Source organism: Pelophylax lessonae (assembly GCF_965119305.1).
Source record: "Pelophylax lessonae genome assembly, chromosome: 10".
Classification (NCBI taxonomy): domain Eukaryota; kingdom Metazoa; phylum Chordata; class Amphibia; order Anura; family Ranidae; genus Pelophylax; species Pelophylax lessonae.
In genome coordinates, this window is record NC_138777.1 from 20,590,790 (window position 1) to 20,610,194 (window position 19,405).

The 19,405-nt window shown below is 44.1% G+C and overlaps 2 protein-coding genes across 2 annotated transcripts in view; one reads left to right on the forward strand and one right to left on the reverse strand.

Annotated features, from left to right (window-relative positions):
- Positions 1-966: 966 nt before the first annotated feature.
- LOC309565139 (uncharacterized protein) lies at positions 967-12,392 on the reverse strand. The gene is made up of 3 exons (XM_082269925.1): positions 11,835-12,392; positions 8,192-8,359; positions 967-1,169 (listed from the first exon to the last, which is right to left on the reverse strand). The coding sequence occupies exons 1-3, from the start codon at positions 12,007-12,009 to the stop codon at positions 976-978; spliced, it is 537 nt and encodes a 178-aa protein (XP_082126051.1). The 5' UTR covers positions 12,010-12,392; the 3' UTR covers positions 967-975.
- A 6,240-nt stretch (positions 12,393-18,632) lies between these two features.
- Positions 18,633-19,405, forward strand: part of LOC309566063 (astacin-like metalloendopeptidase) — a 54,112-nt gene continuing 53,339 nt past the window's right edge. Inside the window, exons 1-2 of the mRNA XM_082271088.1 lie at positions 18,633-18,793; positions 19,062-19,080. Coding sequence (XP_082127214.1) covers positions 18,686-18,793; positions 19,062-19,080 — 127 coding nt within the window. The 5' untranslated portion in view covers positions 18,633-18,685. The remainder of the gene's footprint in view (positions 18,794-19,061; positions 19,081-19,405) is intronic.

The following is a 19,405-nucleotide window of genomic DNA, read 5'->3' on the forward strand; positions in this document are numbered from 1 at the left end:
AGTTATTTTGAGGGGACAGCAAATTTACACTGTTATACAAGCTGTACACTCACTACTTTACATTGTAGCAAAGTGTCATTTCTTCAGTGTTGTCACATGAAAAGATAGAATAAAATATTTACAAAAACTTGAGGGGTGTACTCACTTTTCTGAGATCATAGGGGGTGTGCCAGGTGTGCATGGGCACATGCTAATTCAGGGGCATCTTCAAGGGGTTCTGGGTTCACCCCCATCTCTGCAACCATCTCTGTCACCGGGTCAGCAAGGTCTGCCTTTAACGTGCTTAAGTGGTTAAGAAATGCTTTAAAATATTTGTTTACATACTTTGTATATTTATAAAGGGTACATATATATATATATATATATATATATATATATATATATACATATGTATATACACAAGCACGTGTGTTTGAACTTAGGGGTGCACACCCTAATGCAATAGGCTGCGCACACCTATGTCTGAGATACTGTAAAATCCTGATGGTCCAATCAGAGTCGGAGACATGAGCAATGTGACCTCTTCCCTTGTAAACTAGGCGCACACTGCAAATATCTCAGCAGGCTGCATACTTGCATGAGGACTCTTGAGAGGAGTACTGAGGTGGAGTGCTGGGATGTTTTCAGGAAGCTCTGTACAGCATCCTGTTGGCCCCTCCCACCAGCCGTGATCTGCCTGCATTGCACAGAGAAGCACAGAGAGCCAGTGATCTATAATTGAAGGTATGTAATGTTTATTTAGAAAAAATGACATTAGCGTATTGTTGAGGGGGAAAGGAGAACACAAGCACTCCGGCTTTAACAGTTTCCAGCAGAGTCTATGAGCAGAACATACAAATGATCCTCATTAAAGGACAGCCAGGGACATGAATATGTAACATGGAGGTTTCCAGGTGGTCCGACACCCATCACTGGGACAGGGAGTCATAGGAAAGGAGAAAAGTTTCTATCATCTGACCTCTGAGATCTCTTGGGTCAGAGGAGGAGGGGTTTGTGACTCGCCAGGAGCGCCCATTCCTCCATCAGGTACAGGATAGGAAGTAAGAGCAGCAGTGCCGTCCACGCTAAACCCCCCAGCCAATAGGAGAATCCCAATCTAGTCCAATTAGCCGTTATGGCCTCCCGGTGCTGCCACGTGAAGATGGTCCAGGCCACGGAGAAGAAGAACCCTGCAAATAAAAGAGCAAAATTCATCAAATCAGAGACCTGCAGGACTGCACAGCATCATGTGACATGTGGCCAGGGCCGCTGATAAAGGGGGGGGGGGCACACAGGGGGGCCCCAACAGCATGGGAAAATCGGTACGGTCGGGTGGAGGGGCAATTACAGTAGGAAGCCCTGTGCGGCTCTCTGCAGCAGTTTCTCCCCCCTCCTGACAGTTTTCAGCTGCTGCGGGGAGAGGCACAGACACAGAGCATCATTCCTGTAATTGCTTCCTTGACACTGATCCCCCTTCCTGTTCTGCCTGCTTCTGACCCCCCCCCCTCCCAGTGTGCCCCCTTTACACTTTAATGCCCCCCCCTGCAGGCTTCCCTGTCCTCTTGAAAAAAAAAAAAATGTAAAAAAAAATATTCATTAAACATTGTAATAAATAATTTAAAAAAATTGTAAAATAAAATAATTAATTATAAATATTGTTAACATTAAAAAAAGGCATTGCTATTTTATATAGGCGTTTTTTGCAGGTGTTTGGAGGCAGGCATTGACATCTAACAAAAACGCCTGTAATCTGCCCAAAAAGAAGCTCATATGCTTTTTGGAGCATCGGGGCGTTTTGCTCAAGGTGTCAGAACGCTCAGATGTGAACAGGGGCCATTAAAATGAATAGGATTTGTCTTGTTGGGCATTTTTTGAGCTGATCCTAGAGCTGAAAAACTCCCCAAAACGCCTACAAGGAAACGTAAGCCCCGTACACACGTACTGAATGTCAGCCGAACGATCGGCCGTCTTTTGTCCAGGGCTGTCGTGTCTGTTGAAAACTGCAAAAGACTGCACACAAATTTTCTCGGCCAACAACAGCCGACTGCAGAAGTGATGTCATGTGATGGTTATCTTTCCGTGTCTTTTTTCTTTTCTGAGCATGCCCAGTCTTGCTAATCTGCTGTCTGTCGGCCGAAATCTGTACTGACTGGCGAACAATCGGCCGTTCTGGTGACGGCCAACAAAAATTTTATAGCCTGCACACCCGATTCTGTTCGGCCAAAAAGTCGCTGTAGGTTGTCGGAAGCATCATACTAACAAGCCGACAATCGGCCGATCGTTCGGCAGCCGAATATTTACGGCCGACAATCGGTACGTGTGTACGGGGCTTTAGCCTAAATTCTGTGTTATGTTTGTGTCCGCTAATATTGATTTCAGTGTATTTTTAGCAAAAATATTGTCTTGATAAATTCAGGGGGGGGGCCTGCCAGGTAGGCTGTACGGGGCCCCGTGATTTCTAACAGCAGCCCTGTGGGTGGCAGGAGAGCTGATCAGTGGTCTTACTTGGTGTCACCTGGAGTGGTAAAACATGGTGTCACCCCCAACACAACCTCCCTTGGGGTTCTCTGGTGTCACCCCCCCCCCCCCCCCCCAGGCATTGGGCATTCTGGTGTCACCCCCAACACCACCCCGATTGGGCTCTTACGGTCAGATATCAGTTCCGAGTTGATGGTGTCAACCCCCCCCCCCCCCCATAGTGACGCCACCACTGGAGCTGATGGATATTTGCTGGATAACCGTACTCTGGAGCCGCCATGTCTGAGTATTCAGGAAGCAGATAATGCATTTCCTGGCTCATTGTGCCCCTCCACTTCTTAACTACTTGTTCCCGGGAAGATTTACCCCCCCTTTATGACCAGGCCATTTTTTGCGACATGGCACTGCGTTACTTTAACCACTTAAGCCCCGGAAGATTTTACCCCCATTCCGACCAGGGGGTATTTTGCGATTCGGCACTGCGTGACTTTAACGGACAATTGCGCGGTCGTGCGACACTGTACCTAAACGAATTTGGCGTCCTTTTTTTCCCACAAACAGAGCTTTCTTTTGGTGGTATTTGATCACCTCTGCGATTTTTTGATCATGCGCTATAAACAAAAAAAGAGCGTCAATTTTGCAAAAATAGCAATATTTTTCACATTTTTTTATATGAAATTCCCCCAAAAAAAAATGTAAAAATCAAAATTTTTTAACATTTTCGGCCAATTTGTTTTATGCTACCTATGTTTGGTAAAAAAAAACCGCAAAAAGCGTATTTTGATTGGTTTGCGCAAAAGTTATCGCGTTTACTAACAAAGGGAAAGATTTTTGTCATTTTTGTTGTTTTTTTTTTTAACGCGTAATGGCGGCGATCTGCGATTTTTTTTGCGGTACTGCGACATTGCGGCGGACAGATCGGACCCTTGACTGACATTTTTGACACTTTTGGGGTTACCAGTGACATTTCTACAGTAATCAGTGCTATATATATGCACTGTTACTGTAAAAATACACTGGTAGTGAAGGGGTTAACTTTATTTGGGAGGGAGGGGCTGTGTGTGTCCCCAGGGGCGTGCTTTCTACTGTGATTGGCTGTGGCTTGAGCTGTAAGGACACTGATCAATGGATCTACATAGTAGATCCATGTGATCAGTGTCTTTACAGCGAGGAGAATGACAGGTGGTTTGTTTACACAAGCTGCCTGACATTCTCCCTCTCCCCCGCCGATCGCCGAGTGGCCGGCGGACATCGGGTCCGCTGGTCACACGCGCGGGGGGGTCCGTGACCACGCGGGAGCGCACCTCCGGCGGCGCGCGCTCGCTCCCTAGACCCTCACAAGCAAGCAACGTAGCCCTACGTTAGTTTGCCTGTGAGGGGCTGACCGCCGACGTAGATAGTCGTGCGGCGGTCGGCAAGTGGTTAACTGACAATTGTGCAATCATGCAACACTGTACAGAAATTAAATGTATGTGTCCCCCCCCCCCCCCCCCACAAATAGAGCTTTCTTTTGGTGATAAATGATCACCACTGCGTGTCTTTTAAATTTTTTGCACTATAAATGAAAAAAGCCAAAAAATTTTGAAAAATTTGAAATATTTTTTTCTTTCTGCTATAAAACATATCTAATAAAAACATTCAAAAAATCTATTTTTTTTATAACTTTAGGCAAATACGTATTCTGCTACAGATTTTTGGTAAAAAAAAAAAAAAAATCTCACTAAGCATATTTTGATTGGTTTACGCGATCGTTATAGCGTCTACAAGCTATGTGATTTATACTGGAGTTTTTATTTTTTGAATTTATTTATTTTTTATACTAGTAATGGTGGTGATCAAAGACTTATAGCAGGACTGCGATACTGCAGCAGACTAATCGGACACTAACTGACACTTTGTGGGAACCAGTGACACTAATACAGTGATCAGTGCTAAAAATATGCACTGTCACTGTACTAATCTTTCTCCAGTGCTGTGCTCTGCTGGATCTCTCCCTCTTCAACCATTGGCACCCGCTGCTGTCAATCACAGCAAGTGAGCCAATGAGGAGAGAGAGGGGACGGGGCTGAGCTGCAGCTCTGTGTGTGAATGGACACACAGGGCAGCAGGGCCGTTGCAAGGATTTTTTGCTGCCTCAGGCAAAATAAAAATTGCTGCTCCCCCCATATGCTCTCCCACCCCCCATCCCAAGTTGCTGAAGGGGTTAAAACCCCTTCAGTGACTTATCTCGGCACTGGGTCAGGCTCCGCCTACTCTTCTCCTCTGCCAACGTCAGCTGGCAGGGGAGACCTAATGCACATGTGCGGCAATGGCCACGCACGCGCATTAGACCCTCCCCATAGGTAAGCATTAGTCAATGCTTTCCTATGGGGATTTCAGCGATACTGGAGGCCCTTACATAGCATGGCTTGCTGTAGCGCTCAGGCGACACAGCATGAGGCGTGCCGCACCTAAAGGTGTTCTATCAGGTTGAGGTCAGGACTCTGTGCAGGACAGTCAAGTTCCCCCACCCCAAACTCTCTCATCCATGTCTTTATGGACCTTGCTTTGTGCACTGGTCCAAATCATTTGGTGGAGTTGGGTTGTTTTTCAGGGGTTGGGCTTTGCTCCTTAGTTCCAGTGAAGGGAACTCTTAAGGCGCCAGCATACCAAGACATTTTGGACAATTTCATGCTCCCAACTTTATGGGAAGAGTTTGGGGATGGATCCTTCCTGTTCCAACATTACTGCACACCAGTGCACAAAGCAAGGTTCATAAAGACATGGATGAGCGAGTTTGGAGTGGAGGAACTTGACTGACCTGCACAGAGTCCTGACCTCAACCTCATAGAACACCTTTGGGATGAATTACAGCGGAGACTGCAAGCCAGTCCTTCTCTCCAACATTAGTGCCTGACCTCACAAATACACTTCTGGAAGAATGGTCAAACATTCCCATAGACACACTCCTAAACCTTGTGGACGGCCTTCCCAGAAGAGTTGAAGCTGTTATAGCTACAAAGGGTGGGCCAACTCAATATTGAAACCTACGGACTAAGGCTGGGATGCTATTAAAGTGGTTGAAAAATGTTACCTATACCTACCTTGCCTATACCTTTACCTTGCCCTTTCTTCAGTGCCGTGACCTGCGGCTCATACTAGCACATTATGCATTTACTTTGCAGAGGAAAAAAAAACAGGAAGAGTTTACTTCCTCTTTAAAGCTCATGTGTGTGTAAAGGCAAGCGTCCCAATACTTTTGACAATATAGTGTATGACACAATGGGGGTTCTATTGGACATATGACGCAATGCCGGTCACTTTCTATTTGTTAGGTAACAAGCTTGTAGTATGAATTGCAAAAGTGTTTGAGGTTGTATGCAGAAGGAAGAGGGCGCTGTGTGCACACCTCCCAACGAGGGAAACCTATTAGAAAAAGTATGTAAGCATAGGACACACCCCCTGTCACACCCTCTTAACCACTTCTGGACCGGAAGGATTTGCCCCCTTAATGACCAGGCCATTTTTTGTGATTCGGCACTGCCTTACTTTAACAGACAATTGCGCGGTCGTGCAACGCTGTACCTAAATAAAATTGATGTCCTTTTTTCCCCACAAATAGAGCTTTCTTTTGGTGGTATTTGATCACCTGTGCGATTTTTATTTGCTGTGCTATAAACAAAAAAAAAGCGACAATTTTGGAAAAAAAAAAAAAAACATTATTTTTTACTTTTTGCTTTATAACATTCCCAAAAAAAAAAAAAAAAATGAAAAATCTAAATTTTTTAACATTTTAGGCCAATTTGTTTTCTGCTACATATTTTTGGCAAAAAAAAAAAAAAAATCGCAATAATTGTATTTTGATTAGTTTGTGCAAAAGTTATCGCGTCTACTAACTATGGGAAAGATTTATGTCATTTTTATTTTTTTTTTTTTTTTTACTAGTAATGGCGGCGATCTGCGATTTTTTGCGGGACTGCGACATTGCGGCGGACAGATCGGACCCCTAACTGCCTTTTTTTTACACTTTTGGGGGTACCAGTGACATTACTGCAGTAATCAGTGCTATAAATATGCACTGTTACTGTAATAATGACACTGGCAGGGAAGGGGTTAACCCAGGGGTGATCAAAGGGTTAACTGTAAGCCTAGGGGAGTGATTCTAACTGTATGGCGGATGGGCTTGTGAAATAACCATAGAGACATGTGATCCTATATGGAAGGATCACAGGCGCTCTGTGATCATTCCAGAGAGATTTCTGGCACTCCGCTCCTACATGTAAAAATCATCATTATTTTGCTAGAAAATTACTCAGAACCCCCAAACATTATATATGTTTTTAGCAGAGACCCTAGGGAATAAAATGGCGGTCGTTGTAACTTTTTATGTCACACAGTATTTGTGCAGCAATTTTTCAAACGCCTTTTTTTTGGGGGGGGGGGGGGGACTTTCATGAATTAAAAAAAAACAGTAAAGTTAGCCAAATTTATTTGTATAATGTGAAAGATGATGTTATGACAAGTAAATTTATACGTAACATGTCACGCTTTAAAATTGCGCACACTCGTGGAATGGTGCCAAACTTCAGTACTTAAAAATCTCCATAGGTGGCACTTTAACCACTTCATGTGATCCTATATAGAAGGATCACAGGCGCTCTGATCATTCCAGAGAGAAGAGTGGTAAGCTGTGTTTACAACAGCCGAACGTTCTTCTCTCTCAGCGGGGAACGATCGCGGGTGTCAGGCAGCAATCAGAGCCGCCTGCCCCGTGCATCGGAGTCCCTGCTGCCGAGTGGGGGGCCGGCGGCGCGCACTCACCCCCTAACTGCAGGCGCGCGACTGACGTATACCTACGTTGGTTCGCCCAGGAGGGGCTGCCTGCCGCAGTATAACTGCGGCAAGCGGTCATTAACTGGATAAAGAAGTATTATACAAAAAAAGAAGATTAGTTGAACCCAGAAATGCTTTCTTTACCGCTATTATTCCTTTATTTTGGCTTTTAACATTTACAAATGCAGCGATTTAGAAATTGGATGAAAGGTTTAGCACTGGGAAATACTTTTTGATCGGTAAGAAGTGCATTTTATATACAACTATATACATACTTGCCAACTGTCCCGTTTTTGCCGGGACAGTCCCGACAAATGGGAGCCTGTCCCGGGTAATTTACATCGTCCCGGCAATGTTCTTATTTACACTTTGAACTTTATTTATATTTCCATATTACATTTTTTCTATGGTCACACCTGAGCACATTTCACACTTTAGAATTGCAGGGAATTGTGATGAGAATTTTAAACTTTAGGCAGAAGTAGTGCAGCTGAATGGGAGAATTATTCCAACTCTGCTACTTTGGACTCAAGTTTAAAATTCCCTTTTCAATTTCCTGTAATTCTCTCTTTATTGAGTAGACCCTATAATCTGATGATAAGTAGGCGGGGATTAATTATGTGGAGTGGGTGGAGCTTCAGGGAAGTGGGTGTGGTAAGTAATTGATCGCTGTGCAGCAAAGTGTTCCTGGAATTTTTTTTCAAATGTTGGCAACTATGTATATAGATCAGACCAAAATGAGGGACAAATGAGGAGGAAAGAGGGACTTTGTTCCAAATCAGGGACAGTCCCTCTAAATCCGGGACAGTTGGGAGCTATGGCTGTGCGTCTCCAACAATGGCGGTGTGTGATTGGGATGGGTTCTAGGTGAAGATCCTCACTGCTGGCCTGCAGACAATAATACAGGAGAAGTTCTGCTCACCGGTAGGAGGAAGCACGGCCAGGAGAAGGCTTCCCGGTTTCGGCATGCGGAGGGTGTGATGGGGGTGTCTCGGTGGCCTCAGACAAAACAAGTAAACCAAGCAGATGCAGGAACCAGCGGCAGCCATGATGAAGGATAGTCCAGCGAAGAACATCTGAGCTCCATGAACTGTAACAAGAAAAGCAAAGTCATATATACTGTATATGCATTTCATAAAGCCGTATTAAACCCAAAATTAAAAATGTCACATATTGCAGATTACCAATCATTAGATGCGGTGGCTGCATTCGTTTTCTTTTATAGGCTTTTTTCCCTCTGTTTTCACCTGGTGATCTGGCCACTAACACACCTCCTGTAATAGAGCGCCCCCCCTCTCTGGATGTAGGGGCACAGGAGGCACAGTAGACATCAGCCTTGTCTGTCTGCAGGGGAGGGGAGTGTAAAGGCCCGACACGTAGCGATTGTCGGCCGTAAATATTCGGCCACCGTGCGATCGGCCGATTGTCGGCTTGTTAATATGATGCTCCCGACAACCGACTGCGACTTTTCGGCCGAACAGAATCTGGTGTGCATGCTTTAAAATTTTTGTTGGCCAACACCAGAACGGCCGATTGTTCGCCAGTCAGTACAGAATTCGGCCGACAAACAGCAGATTTGCAAGACTGGGCATGCTCGGAGAAGAAAAAACACAGGAAAAGTTAACCATCACATGACATCACTTCTGCAGTCGGCTGTTGTTTAGCACTTTTCAACAGACACGACAGCCCTGGACAAAAGACGGCTGATCGTTCGGCCGAGAATCGGCGCGTGTGTACGGGCCTTTAGATGTACAGATTAACCACTTAAGCCCCGGAGGATTTGGCTGCTCAAAGACCAGGCCCTATTTTGCGATTCGGCACTGCGTGAATTTAACGGACAATTGCGCGGTCATGCGACGCTTTACCTAAACAAAATTGATGTTCCTTTTTCCCACAAACAGAGCTTTCTTTTGGTGGTATTTGATCACCTGTGCGATTTTTATTTTTTGCGCTATAAACAAAAAAAGAGCGACAATTTTGAAAAAAAAAAAAACAATATTTTTCAAATTTTTTACATGAAATTCCCCCCCAAAAAATGTAAAAATCTAAGTTTTTTAACATTTTAGGCCAATTTGTTTTCTACTACATATTTGTGGTAAAAAAAATCGCAATAAGTGTATTTTGATTGGTTTGCGCAACACTTATTGCGTTTACTAACTGCGGGAAAGATTTTTGTCATTTTTATTATTTTATTTTTTTTAACTAGTAATGGCGGCGATCTGCGATTTTTTTTTTTGCGGGACTGCGACATTGCGGCGGACAGATCGAACCCTTGACTGACATTTTTGACACTTTTGGGGTTACCAGTGACATTACTGCAGTAATCAGTGCTATACATATGCACTGTTACTGTAAAAATGACACTGGCAGGGAAGGGGTTAACTTTATTGGTGATCAGTGGGTTAAATGTATCCCTAGGGGCGTGTTTCTAACTGTGGGGGGGGGGTGTGGCTAGTGATGTAACTACAGAGACATACGATCCTACATAGCAGGATCGTATGATCTCTGTAGTTACACCAGGGAGAATGATAGACGGCTTTGTTTACATCAGCCGCCTGCCTTTCTCCCTCTCCAGAGGTGCGATGCATACTAGCTCATTATGTGTTTTTCTTTCAGGTGTTGGTTTTTTAAAAAAAAAAAATTCGGAGGTTTACAACCTCTTTAAAGTAACGCAGTGCTGAATCGCAAAATATGGCCTGGTCATTAAGGGGGGAAAATCCTTCCGGTCGCCTGTGGCTGTCCATAGCTACCCCTGGTTTATGGCTACCGGCATCCTGCCCTCAGTCCTGTACTGATTTTGTCATGTTACCGGCCTAATGTTTGCATAGAGTTATGAACTGCAATACTGTACCCTCTGAGGTGTGGCGCTATTTGGCCTCATCCTAATTTATACCCTTCAGTTTCGTTGTTTTCTTCTTTGTGTTTATCTGTTAAACTAAATAAAGATTCTTTAAAAGAAAAAAAATATATATCCTTCTGGTCCAGAAGTGGTTAAATAATTTTTTTTTCCAAAAAGAAGGCATTTGAAAAATTGCAGCGCAAATACCTTGTGACATAAAAAGTTACAACGACCGCCATTTTATTCCCTAGGGTCTCTGCTAAAAATATATATAATGTTTGGGGGTTCTGAGTAATTTTTTAGCATAATAATGATGATTTTTACATGTAGGAGCAGAGTGCCAGAAATGGCCCAGTATGAAAGTGGTCAAAGCGCCACCTATGGAGATTTTTAAGTACTGAAGTTTGGCGCCATGCCATGAGTGTGCGCAATTTTAAAGCGTGACATGCTAGGTATCTATTTACTCGGCGTAACATTATCTTTCACATTATACAAAAAAATTTGGCTAACTTTACTGTTTAATTCATGAAAGTTTTTTTTTTTCTCCAAAAAAAAAGGCGTTTTAAAAATTGCTGCGGAAATACCGTGTGACATAATAAGTTACAACGACCGCCATTTTATTCCCTAGGGCAGTGATGGTGAACCTTGGCACCCCAGATGTTTCAGAACTACATTTCCCATGATGCTTAACTACACTGCAGAGTGCATGGGCATCATGGGAAATGTAGTTCCAAAACATCTGGGGTGTCAAGGTTCGCCATCACTGCCCTAGGATAATGTTTGGGGGTTCTGAGTAATTTTTCGAGCAAAATGATAATTTTTTCATGTAGGAGAGGAATGCCAGAAATGGCCCGGTATGGAAGTGGTCAAAGCGCCACCTATAGAGATGTTTAAGTACTGAAGTTTGGCGCCATGCCATGAGTGTGCGCAATTTTAAAGCGAAAAATGTTAGGTATCTATTTACTATTTACTCGTCATAACATCATTTTTCAAATTAAACAGAACAATTTGGCTAACTTTACTGTTTAATTCATGAAAGTTTTTTTTTGTTCTCCAAAAAAAAAAAAAAAGGCGTTTGAAAAATTGCTGCGCAAATACCAAGTGACATAATAAGTTACAACGACCGCCATTTTATTCCCTAGGGTCTCTGCTAAAAAAGTGGTTAAAGCGCCGCCTATGGAGATTTTTAAGTACTGAAGTTTGGCGCCATGCCATGAGTGTGCCCAATTTTAAAGCGTAAAATGTTAGGTATCTATTTACTATTTACTCGTCATAACATCATTTTTCAAATTAAACAGAACAATTTGGCTAACTTTACTGTTTAATTCATGAAAGTTTTTTTTTGTTCTCCAAAAAAAAAAAAAGGCGTTTGAAAAATTGCTGCGGAAATACCGTGTGACATAATAAGTTACAACGACCGCCATTTTATTCCCTAGGGCAGTGATGGTGAACCTTGGCACCCCAGATGTTTCAGAACTACATTTCCCATGATGCTTAACTACACTGCAGAGTGCATGGGCATCATGGGAAATGTAGTTCTGAAACATCTGGGGTGTCAAGGTTCACCATCACTGCCCTAGGATAATGTTTGGGGGTTCTGAGTAATTTTCTAGCAAAATGATAATTTTTTCATGTAGGAGAGGAATGCCAGAATAGGCCCCCCGGTATGGAAGTGGTTAGAAATGACAAAATGTGTCTAATTAAAGATTTCGCCGGTTCTGCTTACCTCGGCTGTTTTGTAAAAGGGCCGTCTGATTGGTGGCTTTCGCTTTATCCGTCGCTTCATCCCACAATCCTCTATCGTTGTACCACTGAGAGGTGAGGACTGAAACCATTAGGGTGATCGTACCCAGTAACCCCACCACCCCCTGTAGCAAATGACCCGTGGACCTGCCAGGCATAGCGAAGACTCTTTAACTATCCATCCATCCGAGCTGAGTATCCCCAACTGGAAAATCTTCTCATCTTTTTATTTGCAGCCAGAAAATTCCATAAATTGGTTCCAGAGATTTTATAAAGGACTCCTGACGTGGACGATGTTCTGAGGATATGAATCTGAATATCCAGTAAATGATCTGAAGAGTGAAAAGCCCCCCTGGACCTGGTTGGCAGGGGAAGCCCAGAGGGGAAATCGGTGATGCGTGTTTGTTCGATTCCGGGGGATTCCGGGGGTTTTTTTATCGGAGAGTTCCAGGCCTTACTTCTTTCATTTTAGAGAACGGAAAACAAAACAGAAAGTTCTGCAGCCTCTGGCCGGCACAGAAAGCCGCCTGCAGTCGCTAAGTGAGATGATGTGTCTTCTGAGCCTCCGAATCGTTCCATTTTTGGCCCTTTCTTCCTCCTCCGGGCAGAGAGTGAGAGACCGCAGCAGGAAACGCACTCTGAATTTTACCGAGAGGCCTTTATATAAGAGAAATGTCTCATTAAAGGGAAAGTACCTTCATTTTAAAGTAGGGGAAGGCAACCCTGGAGAGGCGGAGATCGACCTGAACAACATGGAAGAAATGAAAGATCAACGGGGTGCAGCATTCGGGGTGCTTTAACCTAGCAAAGCCACATTAACCACTTCTGGACCGGAAGGATTTGCCCCCTCCCTGACCAGGCCATTTTTTTTTTGCGATTTGGCACTGCGTTATTTTAACAGACAATTGCGCGGTTGTGCGACGCTGTGCCCAAATATAAATGATGTCCTTCCCCCCCCCCCCCACAAATAGAGCTTTCTTTTGGTGGTATTTGATCACCTGTGCGATTTTTATTTTTTGCGCTATAAACAAAAAATGAGCGACAATTCTGAAAAGAAAGCATTATATTTCACTTTCATTCCCCATGAAAAAGGAAAAAAATTTTTCATCATTTTAAACCAAGTTGTATTCTTATTTTTTGCGCTATAAACAAAAAATGAGCGACGATTCTGAAAAAAAAAAAAAAAAAAAAAAACAATATCTTTCACTTTCTGCTATATTCTATTCCCAATTAAAAAAAAAAAACAAAATTGAAAATCTATTTTTTTCATCCTTTTAGGCCAATTTGTTTTCTGCTACATATTTTTGTTAAAAGAAAATCCCAATAAGTATATTTTGATTGGTTTGCGCAAAAGTTATCGTGTCTACAAACTAAGGGAAAGATTTATGTAATTTTTATTATCTTTGTTTTTTACAAGTAATGGCGGTGATCTGCTATTTTTAGCAGGACTGCGACATTGTGGCGGACAGATCGGACCCCTAACTGACATTTTTGACACTTTTGGGAGGACCAGTGGCATTACTACAGTAATTAGTGCTAAAAATATGCACTGTTACTGTACTAATGACACTGGCAGTGAAGGGGTTAACCCAGGGGTGATCAAAGGGTTAAGTGTGAGCTTAGGGGGTGTTTTCCATCTGTATAGGGGATGGGCTTGTGAAATGATCATAGAGACCTGTGTATAGAAGGATCACAGGCACTCTGTGATCATTTCAGAGAGAAGAACGGTCAGCTGTGTTTACAACAGCCGACCGTCCTTCACTCTCAGTGGGGAGCAATTGCGGGTGCCCGGCGGCAATTGGTGCTGCTGGCCCTGTGGATCGGCATCCCCGCTTGCTAGTGGGGGCGGGCGCGCACTTCCCTTCAGGAGCCTTCAGGTACAGCCTACAGGTACGGTGATTCGCGCAGCTGAGCCAGCCTACCGCAGTATATATGGCAAGTGGTTAAAAAGTAATGAAGGTTTGAAGAAAGGTTAGAAAAATACAATAATACAAATGCCACCGTAAAATATAAATGTATTCTACCAAATCAGCTTTAGTGAAAAGCATGGTCAGTAGTATGTGACACAAAGTTTAGAAGTCACTAGTATGTGACAGAGTGCAGAGGTCTGGTGTAAGTAATGTTAAGTTTGGAGGAATTAATGTATGCAAAACACAGTGCAGAGGTCAGAAGTATGTAATAATGAGTTTAGAGGTCAGTGGTATGTAATACAGAGTTCTGGGGTCTGGAATAGGTAACACAGAGTTCAGGAGTCAGTAGTATGTAATGCAGAGCACAGAGGTCAGAAGTAACACTGAGTTCAAAGGTCAGTAGTATATAATGCAGAGTGCTGAGGCCAGTAGTATGTGACACAGAGTGCAGAGGCCCTGGGTAAGTAATGTAAACTTCAGAGAAATTAATGTATGTAAAACAGAGTAAAGAGGTCAGTAGTATGTGACACAGAATGCAGAGGTCAGTAGTATGTGAAATAGAACACAGAGGTTAATAGTATGTGACACAGAGTGCAGAGGTCAGTAGTATGTGACACAGAGTGCAGATGCCCAGTGTAAGTAATGTAAAGTCCAGAGAAATTAATGTAGGTAAAGCAGAGTGCATAGGTCAGGAGTAAGTAATACTAAGTTCAGAGGTTTGTAGTATGTAATGCAGAGTGCAGGGGTCAGTACAGAAGTATGTAGTATGTAATGCAGAGTGCAGGGGTCAGTACAGAGGTATGTAGTATGTAATGCAGAGTGCAGAGGTCAGTACAGAGGTATGTAGTATGTAATGCAGGGTGCAGGGGTCAGTACAGAGGTATGTAGTATGTAATGCAGAGTGCAGAGGTCAGTACAGAGGTATGTAGTATGTAATGCAGGGTGCAGGGGTCAGTACAGAGGTATGTAGTATGTAATGCAGGGTTCAGGGGTCAGTACAGAGGTATGTAGTATGTAATGCAGAGTGCAGGGGTCAGTACAGAGGTATGTAGTATGTAATGCAGAGTGCAGAGGTCAGTACAGTGGTATGTAGTATGTAATGCAGGGTGCAGAGGTCAGTACAGAGGTATGTAGTATGTAATGCAGGGTTCAGGGGTCAGTACAGAGGTTTGTAGTATGTAATGCAGAGTGCAGGGGTCAGTACAGAGGTATGTAGTAAGTAATGCAGGGTGAAGGGGTCAGTACAGAGGTAAGTAGTATGTAATGCAGAATGCAGGGGTCAGTACAGAGGTATGTAGGATATAATGCAGAGTGCAGTGGTCAGTACAGAGGTATGTAGTATGTAATGCAGGGTGCAGGGGTCAGTACAGAGGTTTGTAGTATGTAATGCAGGGTGCAGGGGTCAGTACAGAGGTTTGTAGTATGTAATGCAGAGTGCAGGGGTCAGTACAGAGGTTTGTAGTATGTAATGCAGGGTGAAGGGGTCAGTACAGAGGTATGTAGTATGTAATGCAGAGTGCAGGGGTCAGTACAGAGGTATGTAGTATGTAATGCAGGGTGAAGGGGTCAGTACAGAGGTATGTAGTATGTAATGCAGGGTGCATGGGTCAGTACAGAGGTATGTAGTATGTAATGCAGAGTACAGAGGTCAGTACAGAGGTATGTAGTATATAATGCAGAGCGCAGGGGTCAGTACAGAGGTATGTAGTATGTAATGCAGAGTGCAGGGGTCAGTACAGAGGTATGTAGTATGTAATGCAGGGTGAAGGGGTCAGTACAGAGGTTTGTAGTATGTAATGCAGGGTGCAGGGGTCAGTACAGAGGTATGTAGTATATAATGCAGAGTGCAGAGGTCAGTAGAGAGGTATGTAGTATGTAATGCAGGGTGCAGGGGTCAGTACAGAGGTATGTAGTATGTAATGCAGGGCGTAGGGGTCAGTACAGAGGTATGTAGTATGTAATGCAGGGCGTAGGGGTCAGTACAGAGGTATGTAGTATATAATGCAGAGTGCAGAGGTCAGTACAGAGGTATGTAGTATGTAATGCAGGGTGCAGGGGTCAGTACAGAGGTATGTAGTATGTAATGCAGGGTGCAGGGGTCAGTACAGAGGTATGTAGTAAGTAATGCAGGGTGAAGGGGTCAGTACAGAGGTAAGTAGTATGCAATGCAGAGTGCAGGGGTCAGTACAGAGGTATGTAGTATGTAATGCAGAGTGCAGGGGTCAGTACAGAGGTAAGTAGTATGGAATGCAGAGTGCAGGGGTCAGTACAGAGGTATGTAGTATGTAATGCAGGGTGCATGGGTCAGTACAGAGGTATGTAGTATGTAATGCAGGGTGCAGGGGTCAGTACAGAGGTTTGTAGTATGTAATGCAGGGTGAAGGGGTCAGTACAGAGGTAAGTAGTATGCAATGCAGAGTGCAGGGGTCAGTACAGAGGTATGTAGTATGTAATGCAGAGTGCAGGGGTCAGTACAGAGGTAAGTAGTATGGAATGCAGAGTGCAGGGGTCAGTACAGAGGTTTGTAGTATGTAATGCAGAGTGCAGGGGTCAGTACAGAGGTATGTAGTATGTAATGCAGAGTGCAGGGGTCAGTACAGAGGTAAGTAGTATGGAATGCAGAGTGCAGGGGTCAGTACAGAGGTTTGTAGTATGTAATGCAGGGTGCAGGGGTCAGTACAGAGGTATGTAATGCAGGGTGCAGGGGTCAGTACAGAGGTATGTAGTATGTAATGCAGGGTGCATGGGTCAGTACAGAGGTATGTAGTATGTAATGCAGGGTGCAGGGGTCAGTACAGAGGTTTGTAGTATGTAATGCAGAGTGCAGGGGTCAGTACAGAGGTAAGTAGTATGCAATGCAGAGTGCAGGGGTCAGTACAGAGGTTTGTAGTATGTAATGCAGGGTGAAGGGGTCAGTACAGAGGTAAGTAGTATGCAATGCAGAGTGCAGGGGTCAGTACAGAGGTATGTAGTATGTAATGCAGAGTGCAGGGGTCAGTACAGAGGTAAGTAGTATGGAATGCAGAGTGCAGGGGTCAGTACAGAGGTTTGTAGTATGTAATGCAGAGTGCAGGGGTCAGTACAGAGGTATGTAGTATGTAATGCAGAGTGCAGGGGTCAGTACAGAGGTAAGTAGTATGGAATGCAGAGTGCAGGGGTCAGTACAGAGGTTTGTAGTATGTAATGCAGGGTGCAGGGGTCAGTACAGAGGTATGTAGTATGTAATGCAGAGTGCAGAGGTCAGTACAGAGGTAAGTAGTATGGAATGCAGAGTGCAGGGGTCAGTACAGAGGTTTGTAGTATGTAATGCAGGGTGCAGGGGTCAGTACAGAGGTATGTAGTATGTAATGCAGAGTGCAGAGGTCAGTACAGAGGTATGTAGTATGTAATGCAGGGCGCAGGGGTCAGTACAGAGGTTTGTAGTACGTAATGCAGAGTGCAGGGGTCAGTACAGAGGTAAGTAGTATGCAATGCAGAGTGCAGGGGTCAGTACAGAGGTTTGTAGTATGTAATGCAGGGCGCAGGGGTCAGTACAGAGGTTTGTAGTACGTAATGCAGAGTGCAGGGGTCAGTACAGTGGTATGTAGTATGTAATGCAGAGTGCAGGGGTCAGTACAGTGGTATGTAGTATGTAATGCAGAGTGCAGGGGTCAGTACAGAGGTAAGTAGTATGCAATGCAGAGTGCAGGGGTCAGTACAGAGGTATGTAGTATGTAATGCAGGGCGCAGGGGTCAGTACAGAGGTTTGTAGTATGTAATGCAGAGTGCAGGGGTCGGTACAGTGGTATGTAGTATGTAATGCAGAGTGCAGGGGTCAGTACAGAGGTAAGTAGTATGCAATGCAGAGTGCAGGGGTCAGTACAGAGGGTTGTAGTATGTAATGCAGAGTGCAGGGGTCAGTACAGAGGTAAGTAGTATGCAATGCAGAGTGCAGGGGTCAGTACAGAGGTATGTAGTATGTAATGCAGGGCGCAGGGGTCAGTACAGAGGTTTGTAGTATGTAATGCAGAGTGCAGGGGTCGGTACAGTGGTATGTAGTATGTAATGCAGAGTGCAGGGGTCAGTACAGAGGTAAGTAGTATGCAATGCAGAGTGCAGGGGTCAGTACAGAGGGTTGTAGTATGTAATGCAGAGTGCAGGGGTCAGTACAGAGGTAAGTAGTATGCAATGCAGAGTGCAGGGGTCAGTACAGAGGTATGTAGTATGTAATGCAGGGCGCAGGGGTCAGTACAGAGGTTTGTAGTATGTAATGCAGAGTGCAGGGGTCAGTACGGAGGTATGTAGTATATAATGCAGAGTGCAGGGGTCAGTACAGAGGTTTGTAGTATGTAATGCAGAGTGCAGGGGTCAGTACGGAGGTATGTAGTATATAATGCAGAGTGCAGGGGTCAGTACAGAGGTTTGTAGTATGTAATGCAGAGTGCAGGGGTCAGTACGGAGGTATGTAGTATATAATGCAGAGTGCAGGGGTCAGTACAGAGGTATGTAGTATGTAATGCAGAGTGCAGGGGTCAGTACGGAGGTATGTAGTATGTAATGCAGGGTGCAGGGGTCAGTACAGAGGTTTGTAGTATGTAATGCAGAGTGCAGGGGTCAGTACGGAGGTATGTAGTATGTAATGCAGGGTGCAGGGGTCAGTACAGAGGTTTGTAGTATGTAATGCAGAGTGCAGGGGTCAGTACAGAGGATTTTTATCATTTGCAATGCCATGCCGAAATTTGGAGACAATTTCCGTCTGGACTATTCGGTTGTCTGAAAAATTGGACACCTCTGGGCGACACAGAGATGTTTGTTTAAACCAAGGTCTCCCAGGTATTTCTCAAGCACAGGCTGGACATTTGGGAACTTAATGAATTAATCTTATCATAAACGGGACCTTGGTAGCTGGCAGCGATATCCAGTCCCTGCTATAAAAGAACAGGCCATGAAGAAAGTTCTGACGTTTAGTTCCTGTGAGCAGCAGACAATGGAGAACAGTCTTCATATCGGGCTCATCTGGTTGACCATCACATCATTGACATCTTCTCTTCCGGTAAGTTCCAGCAAGAATTGTCAGTGCACTTAAAATGAAAGAATATCTAAAGTCCTGGTCCCTCCAGAACTGTCAGGGCAATGGCTCCTGCTGCTATCAATCTATCCAATGAGGGCCCGAGACTGGGGCTGCTGGGCTCCTGCTTGTTAGACTGCATATTCGGATTTTTACATGACTGGTTCTCTTTACCCAGCAATCTCATACAGTATATACATTATGATCTCAGTATACATCTCTTTATGCCTTTTTGTTTTTGTTTTCTTTACAGCTACCAGGAGGAGTGGATGGTATGTCATTTTTATTATGTCCTGTACACAATGTTACTATGTCTAAATCCAAAAAAAAAAAATCCACTTTGGTAGCGTGATAGGAATCTTTTGCTGAGGACAATACTTCTTCCTGAAAATGCCAGTTGCCTGGCTATAATGTTGATTCGGCAGCTTTAGTACTTTCTGTGGCCCTGACCTGAAACAAGCATGCAGTTCAGGAGTTTTGATTTTGCTTTATCTGGGTTGGAGACTTAGAATGTAATGATCCAGAAGACAGGCAGCATTTTCTGGGGAAAACAAATAAACTGCTTTTATGGCAGATTTGACTTTCCTTGGAGTTTCA